The sequence below is a fragment of the Hyperolius riggenbachi genome, chromosome 10 (genome assembly GCF_040937935.1).
Source record: "Hyperolius riggenbachi isolate aHypRig1 chromosome 10, aHypRig1.pri, whole genome shotgun sequence".
Lineage (NCBI taxonomy): Eukaryota > Metazoa > Chordata > Amphibia > Anura > Hyperoliidae > Hyperolius > Hyperolius riggenbachi.
Genome location: NC_090655.1, coordinates 239797102 through 239813750, shown reverse-complemented (window position 1 = coordinate 239813750; position 16649 = coordinate 239797102). Strand labels below are relative to the sequence as shown.

The following is a 16649-nucleotide window of genomic DNA, read 5'->3' as shown; positions in this document are numbered from 1 at the left end:
CTGGCCATATTATGGGATATGCTACATACTCATGTTAGACCTTTGCCATGTAAAACTATCATTTATGATTGTATTTGGTGGCAGTAACAATAACAGTACAGACAACCTGCTGGCTTTGGAGTGCCCTGTACTGGTGTGTGGAGAGGTGAGGTGGTGGATGAGTGAGAAGCATCCCACTACATCTCACAGCAGTAATACAATGCTGATCAGGCCAGGACTTTCCAACTCTGAGAGTGATTATTGTGTCACATGTAGCTATAATCACAAATTAAATGAGTTCTATCAGACTGTAACAAGCTGATAATGGTCACTGTACATTTCTGTACACAGATCTTTGTTGGGGTTACTTGGTAAATGCAGATTTAGATCTGGGGAAAGAAGTAGATGTGGTATACCTGGACTTTGCAAAGGCTTTTGAAACTGTTCCCCACAATAACAAAAGCAAGAAAGAGGCAGCACACCACTGGCTGCAAAGATGCTTTGTATGGTGGAACAGATGCACTACATGTTACGGCCCCTCCCAGGTGTACAACAGCAACTGATCACACATAATGCATATAAAGGCTCTGAAGTGTGCAACCACACCCAGGCCACATAATCGCATTCCCCGCCCATTCCAATCCATTCCCCGCCCATTCCAATCCATTCCCCGCCCATTCCATCCATTCCCCGCCCACTCCATCATTAACCATTTGTGCACGACACATAATACAAAACCAACACATACGCTCCGGAATATAAGACACACCTAGGTTTAGAGGGGAAGAAAAGGAAAAAACAGGGAATATATTGTGCTTCCCCAATAATTGTCCTCCTGTGTTCCATTTGTCCTCCTGTTCCCCCTTCTGTCCATCCACCATGTGTCCCCTTCTGTCCCCCTGTGTCATCCTTTGCTTCCCCTGTATGTCCCCTTCTTTCCCCGTGTCCTCCTGTGTGTCCCACTGTGACCTCTTTTGCCCTCTTATGTCCCCCTGTGTCCCTTCCTGTCCCCCTGTGTTCCCTCCTGGCCCCCCATGTCTCCTCTGCTCCCCTGTGTCCCCCCTGCCCCCACCCCCACATGCCTTCTCTGCTCCCCTGTGTCCCCCCTGCCCCACCCCCACGTGTCTCCTCCGCTCCCCTGTGTCTCCTCCTGACCCCCCCCCCCCCCCCCGCATGTCACCACACGGGGGACAATATTCTGAAAAACACAGTATTGCAAATGTAAAAGACACCACAGCCGATGGCACTCCTTTGGGCTGCCAATAAAACAATATTAATTAACATTCATTCATCATGGGAACACACGGGCCTGTCTACTCAGACTGTTACGTGCCAAACCACAAAAGTAAAGTGGATGGGAGGGCCTAAGAAACAAGAGATCAATATTCATAAAAGTTATCAGGTGGGCCCATCAGTCAAAAATGCTGCAGTTAATAATGTGTGTGGGGGAGCGTTTATAAGCAGAGCAGCCTGGTAATGCTGCCACACGTATCACCACGCCCATGGGGAAGCGTGCCGAGAGGTTGTGTCACATACCAGAGGGAATGGACCCATCTTCTTATCTTCACGTACAAGTGCTTCCTGTTACTGGGCATGCATGGTTCGTGGGACCCATAAGGCAGGCCCCCTACAATCAGCACATACAGTGGCTTGCAAAAGTATTCGGCCCCCTTGAAGTTTTCCACATTTTGTCACATTACTGCCACAAACATAAATCAATTTTATTGGAATTGCATGTGACAGACCAATGCAAAGTAGTGTACACGTGAGAGGTGGAATGAAAATCATACATGATTCCAAACATTTTTTACAAATAAATAACTGCAAAGTGGGGTGTGCGTAATTATTCAGCCCCCTGAGTCAATACTTTGTAGAACCACCTTTTGCTGCAATTACAGCTGCCAGTCTTTTAGGGTATGTCTCTACCAGCTTTGCACATCTAGATACTGAAATCCTTGCCCATGCTTCTTTGCTAAACAGCTCCAGCTCAGTCAGACTGCATTTGTGAACAACAGTTTTCAGATCTTGCCACATATTTTCGATTGGATTTAGATCTGGACTTTGACTGGGCCATTCTAACACATTGATATGTTTTGTTTTAAACCATTCCCTTGTTGCCCTGGCTTTATGTTTAGGAGGGTTGTCCTGCTGGAAGGTGAACCTCCGCCCCAGTCTCAAGTGTTTTGCAGACTCCAAGAGGTTTTCTTCCAAGGTTGCCCTGTATTTGGCTCCATCCATCTTCCCATCAACTCTGACCAGCTTCCCTGTCCCTGCTGAAGAGAAGCACCCCAAAGCATGATGCTGCCACCACCATGTTTGACAGTGGGGATGGTGTGTTCTGAGTGATGTGCAGTGTTAGTTTTCTGCCACACATAGCGTTTTGTATTTTGGCCAAAAAGTTTCATTTTGGTCTCATCTGACTAGAGCACTTTCTTCCACATGTTTGCTGTGTCCCCCACATGGCTTGTGGCAAACTGCAAACGGGACTTCTTATGCTTTTCTGTTAACAATGCCTTTCTTCTTGTCACTCTTCCATAAAGGCCAACTTTGTACAGTGCATGACTAATAGTTGTCCTATGAACAGATTCCCCCACCTGAGCTGTAGATCTCTGCAGCTCGTCCAGAGTCACCATGGGCCTCTTGACTGCATTTCTGATCAGCGCTCTCCTTGTTCGGCCTGTGAGTTTAGGTGGATGGCCTTGTCTTGGTAGGTTTACAGTTGTGCCATATTCCTTCCATTTCTGAATGATCGCTTGAACAGTGCTCTCTGGGATGTTCAAGGCTTTGGAAATATTTTTGTAGGCTAAGCCTGCTTTAAGTTTTTGAATAGCTTTATCCCTGACCTGTCTTGTGTGTTCTTTGGACTTCATGGTGTTGTTGCTCCCAATATTCTCTTTGACAACCTCTGAGGCCGTCACAGAGCAGCTGTATTTGTACTGACATTAGATTACACACAGGTGCACTCTGTTTAGTCATTAGCACTCATCAGGCAATGTCTATGGGCAACTGACTGCACTCAGACCAAAGGGGGCTGAATAATTACGCACGCCCCACTTTGCAGTTATTGATTTGTAAAAAATGTTTGCAATTATGTATGATTTTTGTTACACTTCTCACATGTACACCACTTTGTATTGGTCTTTCAAGTGGAATTCCAATAAAATTGATTCATGTTTGTGGCAGTAATGTGACAAAATGTGGAAAACTTCAAGGGGGCCGAATACTTTTGCAAGCCACTGTGTGCTGATTGTAGGGGGGCCGGCCTTATGGGTCCCACTAACCATGCATGCCCAGTAACAGGAAGCACTTGTACGTGAAGATAAGAAGATGGGTCCATTCCCTCTGGTATGTGACACAACCTCTCGGCACGCTTCCCCATGGGCGTGGTGATACGTGTACCAGCATTACCAGGCTGCTCTGCTTATAAACGCTCCCCCACACACATTATTAACTGCACATTATTAACAAGGCACTGTATAAAAAAAAATTCATCCTGTTTGGTTAGTGAAGCATTTATGGCTATTTGTGCTGCAAAAAATAGGATTTGTGCTGTTTTCACTCTGAAGATAATAGCAATAATTTTTTTCCAGATGCTCTCACCCCCCCCCCCCCCCCCCCATAACAGCGCAGGGCCAAAAAAAAATTGTGTGGTTAGTTCAGGTCGGGGCAAACTTTGCTTGACCCAGGCCGCATTCTGAGGGGCACGGTCCGCATTCCTACAATTCCTGGCCTCCTCCTCTCTCTATCCCCCCTTTCTCCCTGCAGAGTCGCAAGCGGGCACACAGGAGGTGCAGAGGAAGCACTGAAGGGGGCACACAGGAAGTGCAGAGGAAGCACTAAAGGGGGCACACAGGAGGTGCAAAGGAAACACTAAAGGGGTTCACAGGAAGTGAAGAGAAAGCACTGAAGAGAGCACACAGGAAGTGTAGAGGAAGCACTGAAGGAGGCACACAGGAAGTGCAGAGGTAGCACCAAAGGGGGCACACAGGAGGTGCAGAGGAGGCAGTGAAGGGGGCACACAGTAAGTGCAGAGGAAGCACCAAAGGGGGCACACAGGAGGTGCAGAGGAGGCACTGAAGGGGGCACACAGGAGGTGCAGAGGAGACACTGAAGGGGGCACACAGGAGGTGTAGAGGAAGCACTGAAGTGGGCACACAACAGGTGCAGAGGAAGCACTGAAGGGGGCACACAGGAAGTGCAGAGGAAGCACTGAAGGGGGCACACAGGAAGTGCAAAGGATGCCCTGAAGGGAGCACACAGGAGGTGCAGAGGAGACACTGAAGGGGGCACACAGAAGGTGCAGAGGAAGCACTGAAGGAGGCACACAGGAAGTGCAGAGGAAGCACTGAAGGGGGAACACAGGAGGTGCAGAGGAAGCCCTGAAGGGGGAACACAGGAGGTGCAGAGGAGACACTGAAGGAGGCACACAGGAAGTGCAGAGGAAGCCTTCTGAAGGCACTGAAAAATTTCCTACATTTTATTGACTTATCTAAACCTCCTGTGTGCCACAGGAGGTTTAGATAAGTCAATAAAGTGTAGGAATTATTTTTTTAAATTGAATAGTTGGGAGTGTTTGTATATGAGTATGGAAGCTCTTAGCACTTTTACTTCCTCTCTTATTCTGGAGGACATTCATATCCTTTGCACAGGAAGAAACTGTGAACATGCATTTCCTGTGAGCAGGCATGGCTTCCTGAGCTGCACATGCCCAGTAATAGGAACTCCCTGTGTATGGAGGAAAGAAGACAGCATGAGTAATTCCTGTTACTGGGCAGACAGGGTTCAATAAGTTCCCAGAATCCGCCCATTCATGTCCGCTTACAGTATACAGAATTCATAACCACTTCACCAACCGGGAACGGGAGGGACTGAGGAAGCCAGTGAAAGCTACACAATTCTATGGACATTAACTATGCGGGGGAGGACAGTGATTTCTAGTCCTCACCCTTCCCCACCCCCCACTGTTCTCCTGTCCAATAGGAGCTGCAGTGTGCAGCAGGTCAGTTCTTCGTTGGACAGAAGGCTGGGAGGAGAGATATGGCTACACTTAGGCACCAATTCATCAAGGCTGTTTGATAAAGAAAAAGTCGTGAAAATACCGGATTCGGTATTTAAGACTTTTGTGTGCTAATTCAACAATATTTTCACAGGTGTAGTAGAAGTTCGGTAATTTACCGAAGCCCAGTTGTCAGTAACAGCAGAAGAGTGTGAATTGTCTGTGTCGTTACATCTGTTCTCCGTGCAGAGACAACATTACAATAGTAAGAGGCATCCTGACATCCCTTTAGATGTACATGTTTTGTTATACTGCCTCTGGTTGCTCTTAGGCTTCTTTCACAGTGAGACGTTACAGGCGCACTTTAGTGCTGCCTGTAACGCAGCCCCACCGCACAGTAATGAAAAATCAATGGGCTGTTCACAGTGCCCACGTTGCGTTACATTGTAACGCAGCACATCCGTTGAGAGTGCTGCATGCTGTGCGTTATGCGCGGCTAAGCCGTGTTAGACTGTGCACACATGCTCAGTAGTGTTGGGGAGGAGTGGAGAGCGGCCAGGCACATGGCTAATTAATATTCACTGCACGGTGTGACGTGCAGTGTTTACTTCCTGGAGCGGCCACTCTGTGCGGCGATTGGCCGGGAGGGACCACGTGATGCCGCATGCGTCCAAGATTACACATCACGGCATCACGGATGCCAGAGTGAGCTGCACAACACGGCTCACTCTGACGTCCACATCAGAGAGCACCAGGTGTTGCGTTAGGGGCAGGTTATGTGCCCTATAACGTCCCCTAAACGCAACGTCCTGGAGTGTAAGTAGCCTGAATCTATCAGTCTCCATTAGTCTTTCTTAACCTTTTATTTCTTTGCCACAGTTTAGATGAACTTCCAAGAAACTTTAAACATGCCCTGCTTAGGGGATTTCCCCACTAGCTACTCTGCATCTTCAAACAGCAACAGAAGAGGTTAAACTGGCAAAGGGAGGCACGGGAAGCGTCTTTTGTTGTATCTATCTCTGCTCGCTGCCTGGGGGGTAGGAAAGCGTGACGACCCCCTCCCCACCCAAGAAGGCTTCGGGTCCAATCAAAATCATTTGCAGGAGACAGTCTGTTCCTATTGGCTTCTGCTCCTGTCAGTCATAGAGAAAGATCTCTGCTTCTGTGTGAGTTCTGTGAGTCTCACACTGATTCTGACAGAGGAGAACTGCCGGTAATCATCCAGGGCTTTACTGCATGCTGTAACCTTGATGAATTGACATTTACCGACATTTGTTGAGGTGTTTACTGCACAAGACGGTAATGACCTCACTGCTCGGTAATTTCAGCTTTCCATGTGGTAACGGCCACGATGAAGTGATCGGTAAAATCGGCTCTTTTCAGCATTACCAATTGCTTGGTGAATTGACGCCTGTATATATACAGTAGGATTAGTGATTTTTGTACTCACACCATAGCTCTGCACAGGCTGCGGAGATGGAGCAATTTGGGGTACCTGGAGTCGGAGTCAGCGGTTTCATAAACTGAGGCGTGGAGTTGGAGGCGGATGATTTTTGTACCGACTCCACAAGGGGCATATGAGTGACACGAGTAGAAAATGGTAATGAGAATGAAACCACATTGCTCTACAAACATAAGGCAGATTTCTTGCTATCAGTACATAAAGCTTCCACTGTCTCATCAAGCTGGAGTTTACTGCTTTTCAATGTATGGCCAATGCTTTAGGTGTAGGGATGCTCAATGAGAAGCAAATACCTCTGACTTGTATGCAAATAATATGCAGCTAATCCCATTTCTCAGGAAATGCATCTGATTGGCTGAATTTCAAGCTACATACAATTTGTATGCAAATCAAAGTTTATGTCATGTGATTGGCCGCCTGTAATGAGCACAACCTTCCGCAGTTCTCTGTCAGGCTGAAAACTGTTGATGGTCAGTGACATGCCAATAAACCTGAGATGGTGCCGATTGTATGCTAATTATATGCAAAGCTATTAAGCTGCTGCATCTGGCCCATTTCCAACATGCATATACTTTGCATCAACTTGGAATTATCAGCAACTCACCGAACATCCCTAATGATAATTGTTTCTCACCTCAGAATTCTCTAACAGGAAGTGATGGTTTTTCTCTATTTGCAGGGCGGAGTCCCGGGATCAGGAACCTCTCAGAGACTCGTCTCTCTGTATTCACAGACTGTACAATGGATGATGTCATTGGGCAAGAGTCTCCTGCAAATATCCTAATTACCACAAATATTCCCCCAGACTTCCCTCACCTGTCTAACTTTGAGGGGCTTCATACCCAGAAAAGTTCTTTCACTGCTGGAGGGTCTTATTCATGTTTCAAAAAGCCCTATTCATGTGCTGAGTGTGGGAAATGTTTTCTTACTAAATCAAACCTTGTCACACATGAGAGATGTCACACAGGTGAGAAGCCTTATTTATGTGCTGAGTGTGGGAAATGTTTTGGGGATAAATCATATCTTGTTAAACACAAGAGATATCACACTGGTGAGAAGCCATATTCATGTGCTGAGTGTGGGAAATATTTTGTAAACAAATCAGATCTTGCTTCACATAAGAGAACTCACACGGGTGAAAAGCCCTATTCATGTGCTGAGTGTGGGAAAAGTTTTGGGCTTAAATCAATTCTTATTGCCCATGTAAGAACTCACACTGGTGAGAAGCCCTATTTATGTGCTGAGTGTGGGAAATATTTTTTGAAGAAATCACATCTTGTTTCACATAAGAGAACTCACACAGGTGAGAAGCCCTATGCATGTGCTGAGTGTGGGAAATGTTTTGGGGATAAATCATATCTTGTTAAACACAAGAGATCTCACACTGGTGAGAGGCCATATTCATGTGCTGAGTGTGGGAAATGTTTTGGGACTAAATCACATCTTGCCAGGCATGAAAGCTCTCACACTGGTGAGAAGCCCTATTCATGTGCTGAGTGTGGGAAATGTTTTGGGGATAAATCATATCTTGTTCAACACAAGAGATCTCACACTGGTGAGAATCCATATTCATGTGCTGAGTGTGGGAAATGTTTTGGGCGTAAATCACATCTTGCCAGGCATGAACGCTCTCACATTGGTAAGAAGCCCAATTAATGGGTTACTAAGTATCATATACATAGTATCCAGGCCCCAGGCAGTTTGGCGCTGGGTGAGCTACATAACTGCTCTCCCTGCTGCCGCTAAACTCCCCGGTGGCGTTAAATACTTTTCCCCCTCCCAGTTGTAGCAACTCAGAGGGAAATGTAATTTGGGGTCTGGTGATCGCCCTGAATTACCCTTACACGGGGCGCAGCATAACATTGTTTCTATGACGGCGATCAGCTTCAGCGCTCAGTGTAAACACTTTTATCTGGATGAAGAAACATTCCAAATAACAAAAGGGAGTGCTGAAAAGAAAATCATTTGTTCTTGTTGGGAGCTGAAAGACTCAGATTTTAATCACAATTCAAAGTCAGAATTTAACAGTGAAAATAAGAAGCTGAGACTCAAGGAAAGTTTTCACTTTGAAACAGAAATAAAACAAAAAAAAAGTTTCCATTTCTGCTATCGTGTGACAAAAAAAAAAAAGAAATCTGCCACGGACTCACCAGGCCCCTCTCTGAATACCTTGGGGTGTCTACTTTCCAAAATGGGGTCATTTGTGGGGTGTGTTTACTGTCCTGGCATTTTGGGGGCTGCTAAATTGTAAGCACCCCTGTAAAGCCTAAAGGTGCTCATAGGACATTGGGCCCCTTAGCGCACCTAGGCTGCAAAAAAGGGGTCACACGTGGTATCGCTGTACTCAGAAGTAGTATAATGTGTTTTGGGGTGTATTTTTACACATACCCATGCTGGGTGGGAGAAATATTTCTGTAAACGAGATTTTTTTTAAATTTTTTTTACACACAATTGTCCATTTACAGAGAGATTTCTCCCACCCAGCATGGGCATGTGTAAAAATACACCCCAAAACACGTTATAATACTTCTCAGCGTACGGCGACACCACATGTGTAACACATTTTTGTAGCCTAGGTGCGCTGAGGGGCCCAACGTCCTATGAGTACCTTTAGGATTTCACAGGTCATTTTGAGGCATTTGGTTTCTAGACTACTCCTCACGCTTTAGGGCCCCTAAAATGCCAGGGCAGTATAGGAACCCCACAAATCACCCCATTTTAGAAAGAAGACACCCCAAGGTATTCTGGTAGGAGTATGGTGAGCTCATAGAAGATTTTATTTTTTGTCACAAGTTAGCGTAAATAGATTTTTACTCTTTTTTTTTTTTTCACAAAGTGTCATTTTCCGCTAACTTGTGACAAAAAATAAAATCTTCTATGAGCTCACCATACTCCTACCGGAATACCTTGGGGTGTCTTCTTTCTAAAATGGGTTCATTTGTGGGGTTCCTATACTGCCCTGAAATCAAATGTCTCAAAATGTCCTGTAAAATCCTAAAGGTACTCATAGGACGTTGGGCCCCTTAGCGCACCTAGGCTGCAAAAAACTGTCACATGTGGTATCGCCGTACTCAGGAGAAGTAGTATAATGTTTTTTGTGGTGTATTTTTACATATACCCATGCTAGGTGGGAGAAATATCTGTAAATTACAATTTTTTGAATTTTTTTTATACACAATTGTCCATTTACATAAATATTTCTCCCACCCGACAAGTGACCCCATTTTAGAAAGAAGACACCCCAAGGTATTCCATTAGAAGTATGGTGAGTTCATAGAAGATTTTATTTTTTGTCACAAGTTAGCGGAAATTGATTTTTATTGTCATTTTCCACTAACTTGTGACAAAAAATAAAATCTTCTATGAACTCACCATACAACTGTAACGCACAAGATGTGCGCTGACACTGCGGAAATCCTCCACAAGCGTGTAATTGAACAGAACCCAGCTATGGTGCTATGCACTTGTAGAGGGAAATTCCCACTGGCAGATGGAGCTGTGGAGTGCAGAGGAACACAGCCTCTGCCCTGCCACAGGTGCCAGATGGGAATTGCACGAGTCGAAGCAATGCAGGGCAAGATAGCCCTTAAAGAGAGAGAGAGAGCACAGAAACAGAATGTATGTGTGTCCACCAATCTAGTCGCCACCCAGCGACGGTGAACACACAACAGCGGAAACGAAGTGGGAACGCAATCGCAAGAGTGGCGATTGCCAATAGTGACACAAGACCGAATCAGACAGAGCACAAGTGTAGCAAGGAAGACAAAGCAAAAAACAATGATCAGAACGTCAAAGAAAATAACAAACGCTAGCTAAACGCGAACTCTGCACTAATTTCCAACAGCGAACGCGTTAAAGACACGATCACCGCACGTTAGGCGCCCAGTGATAAGCGTGCCACTCTAACTAACCAATGTAACACAAACACGAAAATAGAGAACGCGAACGCTTGCTAAACGGTTACCACACCAAGCCTACAGCAAGCGTTCGTACCAGACAAGACAGAGAGAAGGAGTAGCCAGCAGCAACCACAGCTCTGGCCTACACTCCCAGACAGAGTACAGAAGGAACCACCACCACTACAGCTAGGGTGAATGCGATCCAGACAGACAGACAGATGGGGCTACCAGTAGCAACCGCTGCTCTGGTTAGCACCCCTAAGGCAGAATACAGAAGGAACCACCGCCACTACCGCTAGGGCGAATGCGATCCCAACAGACAGAACGATTTCTTGTCGACCGCCGCTGGTGACAAGACAATAGCAACAGATAGAAGTCAAACAGATAATACAACCTGACTACGCTACAAGGAATGCCTAGTGCACTCCCAAAGAATTACTCTAAGATAATCTTAACAAACGATTAGCAAAGGCTGAGACTCCAGGTAAGTCAGCAGGAACAAACCATCATGACCAGCAAGGAACTCTGGGAAGAAATGGTTTTTATACTGCAAGCCATCAGAGGAAGCAGCTAAGCAATTTGCATGACAAGTGGATGCAAATTCCTCCGCAGAACAGCAACTCTGCAGCTTGCAGAGTGGAGACAGGTCTCTTTTCCAGGGACCTGCTGCACTCAAATTTACTAAATGGTCAAACAGCTGTCTGCCTGTGCAGACAGCAGAGACGATCATTACAACAACTAACGGAATACCTTGGGGTGTCTTCTTTCTAAAATGGGGTCACTTGTGGGGTTCCTATACTGCCCTGGCATTTTAGAACAGAAACAAAGAGATCACCTCACCTCGGGAATAACCAACAATAAGTCGGCCAGCCGGTGCTCAGTGTCATGCAGGTCCACCACACCTGCAAACAAACAGGCAAACACGAAAGGAAGACACGGCACTCAAGAGCTGTGTGCAGCAACAAGCTGTATTGAAGCAGGCAGTACACTACATGTTTCGGGCGGAGCTTGTTGCTGCACACAGCTCTTGAGTGCCGTGTCTTCCTTTCGTGTTTGCCCTGGCATTTTAGGGGCCCTAAACCGTGAGGAGTAGTCTAGAAACCAAATGCCTCAAAATAACCTGTGAATAGGACGTTGGGCCCCTTAGCGCACCTAGGCTGCACAAAAGTGTCACACATGTGGTATCACCGTACTCAGGAGAAGTAGTATAATGTGTTTTGGGGTGTATTTTTAAACATACCTATGCTGGGTGGGAGAAATATCTCTGTAAATGGACAATTGTGTGTAAAAAAAAAAAAAAAAAAAAAAAAAAATCTTATTTACAGAGATATTTCTCCCACCCAGCATGGGTATGTGTAAAAATACACTCCAAAACACATTATACTACTTCTCCTGAGTACGGCGATATCACATGTGTGACACTTTTTTGCAGCTTAGGTGCGCTAAGGGGCCCAACGTCCTATTCACAAGTCATTTTGAGGCATTTGGTTTCTAGACCACTAACGGTGTAGGGCCCCTAAAATGCCAGGGCAGTATAGGAACCCCACAAGTGACTCCATTTTAGAAAGAAGCCACCCCAAGGTATTCCGGTAGGAGTATGGTGAGTTCATAGAAGATTTTATTTTTTGTCACAAGTTAGCGGAAATTGATTTTTTTTTTTTTCACAAAGTGTCATTTTCCACTAACTTGTGACAAAAAATAAAATCTTCTATGAACGCATCATACACCTAACGGAATACCTTGGGGTGGCTTCTTTCTAAAATGTGGTCACTTGGTGGGGTTCCTATACTGCAATTGTCCACACCCAAATTGAAAGACCCTCCTCTTTGGTCAGCTGACCAACCTCCAAATTAACCCCTCAGGGTAAGTCCAAGTCCATCATATTGGGCACTACAATCAGATGTCTACCCAAATAAACACCTTCAGAAACATAAGTGTGAGCAACCGTATAGGCACATGCCTACTCTATACACAGACTTTACAGGGAATACATGAACTTCACAGGATAGACCATGCATCAACTCACTGCACCAACGATGCAGATGTTCCCTCTCTCCACCCACCACAGCGATGATAATTCATCACAACCTGTAAGAGAGAAACAACAACATGACATCCTGACATTTTAAGATTTTAACATTTACCTATAAGAAGCATTTTAAACTGAACATTTCATTAAGACCTCTAGGTGTAATTGAGTCTAATTTTCTCATCCACCGAGCTTCTTTTTGCAGCAGTAATTTGTCTCTGTCTCCTCCTCTTTTCGGCGGGGGTACGTGGTCCAACACCATCCACTTAAGCTGCAATACACCATGTCCACGGACAAAGAAATGTTTGCCCACCGGGGTATGGCTGCTTACTTCCAATGGCTTGAATCCACGGATGGAGCCTCTGTGCTCCTGTACTCTGGTTCTGACGTCTCTTGTCGTCTTCCCCACGTACAGGAGCCCACATGTCGTGTCTGCTACTGTTCTTATAAACGCAAGTTTAAAACGCCATTTGAGTGCCTCCTTCATTTCTATTTGGATCCAGTTGAGGTGGAGTGGTGAACCACGAAAGAGGGATTGTGCACCGGCGGACCAGGTGAGATACCTGGTGGTGAAGCCCAGCTCAGCAACCCCTGATTGTTTTTTGTGCATTTTCACCAGCTGAGCGTGGGGTTTGTGTTCAAATAGACGACAACACAGAAGTTGGAGTCAACAATACAGATACACAGGCTGGGGAGACAGTGAACTTCGCAGTGACTTTTGCATACAATGATGAGGATGTGTCCAGGATTTTAAGCCAAGTGGAATGTGAGCCGTTGGAAACTACTACAGGTACTTTGAATACAACTTGTCAAAGGGAACTATTTGACTTGAAAAAAACGGCCTTGAGCTACACCTTGCATCAATCATTCTTGGCAGATTACATTAAGAACAAACGCATCCCGAGAGGATATCGCATCAGCCTGAGATCTACCCTTCTGAATGATGACCAGGTGTTTACTACACGTTTTTTTTGAAATTCTCAACAAGGGGAGTCTTGATGTGATGCTCCTAACTGTGGAGAGGCTACAAGTTAAACTAGCTACCATTAAGAAGCAGATCTCTGACGTAGAGTTGAAGGTGCTAGCAGCCTTACCTGAGGAGGATTACGAGAAGCTGTGTGATGACCAGCAGGAGAAACTGGATGAGGCGCGCCGCGTGATTCTGCAGAGAAAGCAGGGCAAGCAGACTAGAGACGCGGAGGATTATAGGCTGAACCGCGTCTATACTTGGAAGAAGGAACGCCGCAGCTCTCAGCAGCGTCCCCGACCGAGCCCAGGAACAGGAGGCCCGACCGGAAGTGTGAGCAGAGGCGCAACCGGAAGTGATAGAGCGGGCAGAGTGGAAGGTAGCAGCAAGGGATCTGAGCATCGGCCACAAAGACGCAGACAACGGCGCAATCCCTGTTCTGAGTGGAGGAATCCGGCCAGTGGGGGGAGTACAGGAGGATATAGTAGTGGATCGGCCTCGGACTCTCTGATTCCGGATTTTCAGGAGGAACAAGCTTTGGCCGACACTGGTGGACAAAGCAGCAGAGGAGGGGCAGGCGGAGGAGTGGGTTCTATGAAACCCCGCTGCAATCCGAGAGCCCCATTGCCGCGGGACCACTACCCCAGGAGGGACAGAGTACAGAGGTAAGCACCCTTGTGGTGAACATTTCCTCCTATACCCTCACGGAAAGTGAGCAGTGTGTGCTGGACAAAGGGCTGGGGTATATATCAGTATTTGATCTGGAGTTTTTTGACTGGGAAATAGACTTCCATAGGTTTGTTAGGAGTCTGCAGTTAAAGATGTGCTTTAAAGACACTACGGGCAATATAGGGGTGGTCCCCCTACGTAAAAAGAGCACTTGGATGCCAGACTTAATGACCCCCGCTTTACAAACATTTAAAAGCTTAGTATACACTGAAGTGCAAAGGCTATGGAAGGGGCAGGAATACACAGTTAAAGAGAACCTGTCCTCCAGGGAAAAGCAGGCGCTGAGGTCCTTGAAGAATAATGAGTCGATCATCATCATCATTAAGGCAGACAAGGGGGGGGGGGGGGGCACAGTGGCCATGGATAAGCGGATGTATATACAGGAGGCATGCAGACAGTTGCAGGTTCCAGGTCACTATGAAAAGTGCAGAAGTGATCCCACATGGGTAATTAAAAGCAAAGTAGATCATATGGTGCAGGATGCCCTGTTACTAGGATTGATTACCAAGAATACAGCTGAGTTCCTGGAGGTGATGCACCCACAGGTGCCGCTGTTATACTTACTGCCTAAAATACATAAAAGTTTGAGTGCACCTCCAGGGCGCCCCATTGTGTCTGCCGTTGGGTCAGTGCTCTACCCCTTGTCCAAATTCGTGGATGTGTATTTGCAGGAATTGGTAAAGGGTATATTGACTTGTTTAAGGGACACCACTGATTTGCTGCAAAGGCTGAAAGAGGTTGATATCAGGGGAACAGGGCTTATCCTTGCCTCCCTCGATGTACAAAGTCTGTTTACCTCTATCCCACATGATGAGGGGATGAGGTACATAGAAGAGATGCTGCTTGATACATCCATGGAAAATCGTTATATTTTGTGTTGGATTGTCTGGAGATGATATTAATTAACAATTACTTTAAATTTGGAAATGACTTCTATTTACAGAGACAGGGTACGAGTATGGGGTCCCCTGTAGCCCCGTCATTTGCTAACCTGTTTATGCACAAAATTGAGCAATGCATGTTTTTGAAGAATGAGAAGTATTGTCGAAATATTGTGGGGTATTATCGATTTGTGGATGATATTTTGATATTGTGGCAGGGAAAGCAGGAGGAGTTACAAGTGATGGTGGATGAGGCCAATGCAGCACATCCTACAATCAAATTTACGATGGAGTCCTCTGATAGAGAGATCCAGTATTTGGACGTCTCCATCAAGATCACAAATGAGGGGTTGCAGACGGATCTATATACTAAATCCACAGATCGAAACAACCTGCTCAGGGTTGATAGTTTCCATGATAGGAATGTAATTAAAGCCACCCCCAAGGGACAGTTCTTAAGGGCCAGAAGAATAGCCTCCACAGATGGAGGATATCAAGTCGCTGCTGACAGGTTGACAGAGAAATTTCGATCAAAGGGGTATGATCCCTAAATGTTGGATAAAGTACAGGGAGAAGTTGGTGAGGTCCCCAGGGAATCCCTATTGCTAAGTAAGCCCATGCAGGAGAGGGGACTTGATCGTATCCCATTTGTGCAGACCTATTGTAAACAGTCCAAAATGGTCAGACAGGTGGTCAATAGGTATTGGCCAATATTGCAACAGGATCCAACATATGGAGGGATCTTTAAGAATGCCCCACTGTTTTCGTTTAAACGGGGGAGGACTATTAAAAATATAGTTAGCAGGGTAGATCTTGCTGAAAGATGTGTTGAGATGCACAAACTAACAAAGAAAAGGGGTACCTTCCCGTGCATGAATTGTAACTGCTGTGGAGCCATCATTAAAGGGGATCATATCAGTCACCCACATACGGGAGAAAAAATTAAGATTAATTCTATGTACACCTGTGATAGCACGTTTGTAGTGTATGCTTTGAAATGCCCATGTGGGCTCCTGTACGTGGGGAAGATGACAAGAGACGTCAGAACCAGAGTATAGGAGCACAGAGGCTCCATCCGTGGATTCAAGCCATTGGAAGTAAGCAGCCATACCCCGGTGGGCAAACATTTCTTTGTCCGTGGACATGGTGTATTGCAGCTTAAGTGGATGGTGTTGGACCACGTACCCCCGCCGAAAAGAGGAGGAGACAGAGACAAATTACTGCTGCAAAAAGAAGCTCGGTGGATGAGAAAATTAGACTCAATTACACCTAGAGGTCTTAATGAAATGTTCAGTTTAAAATGCTTCTTATAGGTAAATGTTAAAATCTTAAAATGTCAGGATGTCATGTTGTTGTTTCTCTCTTACAGGTTGTGATGAATTATCATCGCTGTGGTGGGTGGAGAGAGGGAACATCTGCATCGTTGGTGCAGTGAGTTGATGCATGGTCTATCCTGTGAAGTTCATGTATTCCCTGTAAAGTCTGTGTATAGAGTAGGCATGTGCCTATACGGTTGCTCACACTTATGTTTCTGAAGGTGTTTATTTGGGTAGACATCTGATTGTAGTGCCCAATAAGATGGACTTGGACTTACCCTGAGGGGTTAATTTGGAGGTTGGTCAGCTGACCAAAGAGGAGGGTCTTTCAATTTGGGTGTGGACAATTGAAGTTCATAAGTTTGCTGTGTTGGGGAAGTTGCATGTACAC

At 45.8% G+C, this 16649-nt stretch overlaps 1 protein-coding gene across 1 annotated transcript in view; it reads left to right on the top strand.

Moving 5' to 3' along the window:
• Positions 1–16649, top strand: part of LOC137536979 (zinc finger protein 721-like) — a 56234-nt gene that overhangs the window by 280 nt on the left and 39305 nt on the right. Inside the window, exons 2-7 of the mRNA XM_068259143.1 lie at positions 7117–8091; positions 12985–13155; positions 13243–13316; positions 13354–13665; positions 15161–15367; positions 16312–16336. Of these exons, the coding sequence (XP_068115244.1) occupies positions 7117–8091; positions 12985–13155; positions 13243–13316; positions 13354–13665; positions 15161–15367; positions 16312–16336 (1764 nt within the window). The remainder of the gene's footprint in view (positions 1–7116; positions 8092–12984; positions 13156–13242; positions 13317–13353; positions 13666–15160; positions 15368–16311; positions 16337–16649) is intronic.